This window comes from Egretta garzetta, unplaced genomic scaffold (assembly GCF_000687185.1).
Source record: "Egretta garzetta isolate BGI_Z169 unplaced genomic scaffold, ASM68718v1 scaffold11, whole genome shotgun sequence".
NCBI classification, from domain to species: Eukaryota; Metazoa; Chordata; class Aves; order Pelecaniformes; family Ardeidae; genus Egretta; species Egretta garzetta.
The window spans coordinates 1,788,910-1,791,164 of NW_009258621.1; the positions used below are offsets into that span (position 1 = coordinate 1,788,910).

Genomic DNA, 2,255 nt, shown 5'->3' on the forward strand with positions numbered 1-2,255 from the left:
GCTTACGAAGAACAGCTAACACCTGTGCAGCTGCTACCAGTCAGCATTTCCACACACCGCAGTTGGCTTGGTGGGGGGTTATGGGTTTTTTTTGTTTTCGTTTATTTTTTTACGACTCTCAATATTTTCCAGAGCAAAACTGAGCATCCCGGTGGGTGCTGCTGGCTGAAAAGCAGCGCGGCCCCGCCTCAGCCAGGCGAGGGGCCGCCGCGCAGCTGCCGGTCGCAAGATGGCGCCGCGACCCTGCCGACGGGATGGCGCGGCCCTTGGCCGCCGTGAAGGCACCCGGGGCCGTGAGGCGGTCCCGCTGCTGCCGCCCTCCCCTCACCAAGCCCCGTTGATGATGATGGCACAACTTCCGGACGCAGTGTCCAAACCAAATCCAAATAAACAAACCCAGTTACAGGAAGGTGATGCAGATGTTTTTACTCTCGGCCACCAAAGATGTGGGGTTTATTCCAGCTCAGGTACCCTAGAAGTTGACCCTGGAGCTAGTCTCTACACAATGAGATAGAAACAAAAGCAAATTCTTTTGCACGGTTCTTGCAGGGGTTGCTGGGCACAGATGAGTTTCAGCCCTGAAGAGCAGCCAGCCGTTTCCCGCCCTCTCATCTTTGCTGTCTCTGAGGGACAAGAGAAGCTGTGGTGGCTGAAGCTGGCAGTGGGCATCTGAGAGGCTCTGTATTTGTATTCAGCAAAACACATAAAATCCGGGCATCCGAGACAGCCCCACTGGTGCACTACTCCTGCGCAAAAAAGCTCATCAGACGGAGGAGTCAGAGGTGGTGGAGCTGCGAGAACCACCATTTTCCCCTTTTCTGAAGTCCCCTTCAGACGAGACTGCCTGTGGTGGGACGTGGAGGAAGGCATTTCCACTGCAGCCGGGCATGGAGCCTGCCTGCGAGCGTGGTCATCTCCTGCAGAAAGCAAAGGATTGCTGAGGGAGTTGATACCTACCAGGAGCATGGAGAGGTACTGCCAAAGATGTCTTTAGCTGTGTTTCTGGCACCTGTGATTAAATCTCAGTAGCTCCCTAGACAGTGGTAGCAGGCCTGATAGCCTGAAGTCTCAGCTAACAAAAATCAGTACAGCTTTCTGGAGCTATCGCCCTCTGATCTGGGGGTCTGTCCCCTTATTTTCACTCCTCTGTGCCTCAAGGCTAAACAGCAGAGCTTGCAAACCAATAACAAATTGGTTAAAAATCACATCGGTTGCAAAGCCTAAAATAAAACATCTGTATATATCCCAGAAGCCTTCACAACCTCCTGTTTTATTGATATCTCTACAATAACTTTTCTTTCCTGACTCTAATTCCAGCCAGAAGCACTCAGATAATCCTCATAGGACTGTTATGTGTATTTCCAATTAAGCAATTTATAAGCATTGGCTGCAAGGAGCTTTTTGTTCTTAAGGAAATTATTTCTTCATTAAGCGTAAAACAAGTCTTTTTTTATCCCTGCTTTATCTGAAAGCCCTTGTGCCCCCTTCACATATGGTTTAAATACTGAACTATGTAGAAGGAGATTAATCATCTTGTATCCCAACATGCAGGCAAGACACGGCAGCTGGGTCAGCTGCACAGGGAATAGGCTTTTCAGTGTTTGTTTTCAGAGAGAAGTAAAAGTCAGACAGACAGACACTTAACTTTCAAGCTACTTGTGTTTGCCAGAGGCAACCCACACAATCATGAGCCCTTCTGGAGCCTGAGTCATGAAGAACTGCTGCAGATAAAATGAAGACAGTCAAGAGGAAACAAAAAAATCCCATTCATACCCAGCTAATGAGTAGAAGTTTCAAATTGCCTCTTGTTTTCTAGACTGTGTACCTTAATTAGATGAATCACAGAACACTAAGGGTGGAAAACATGGGCCAGAGAGCTCATAAGACTCCTTTCTGTTACACTAGCAGCATTATCTACCTCCTGCCAGGGAAGAATGTCCCTCCATTTTCTCGGACAACAAGTTTTCTGCCATGAGGCATGGACTAGCATGGAAAATGAGGAGCACAAATGTATGATTGACTTGAGCTAGTAGCAGAAGTACTCTATTCCTATTCTTCTCCCCAAATCCAACTATGTATGCTTTCTGTAAAGACACTTACCAGCCCACTTTCTGGTCAAGGTCAGACCCATGACAGGATAGCATGAGTTGGACCAAGCAGCAACATGAGGGACCAACTTCAAAGTGATGGCCCACTTGCTAGTATTAGGAATTGAGTCATTAGAAAGCCTTCTGATGTGGTAACAGGAAGACATT

At 47.8% G+C, this 2,255-nt stretch overlaps 1 protein-coding gene across 1 annotated transcript in view; it reads left to right on the forward strand.

The window, feature by feature from the left end:
- The first annotated feature begins 229 nt into the window (after positions 1 to 229).
- Positions 230 to 2,255, forward strand: part of ALK (ALK receptor tyrosine kinase) — a 364,338-nt gene continuing 362,312 nt past the window's right edge. The window contains exon 1 of the mRNA XM_009648158.1: positions 230 to 410. Coding sequence (XP_009646453.1) covers positions 230 to 410 — 181 coding nt within the window. The remainder of the gene's footprint in view (positions 411 to 2,255) is intronic.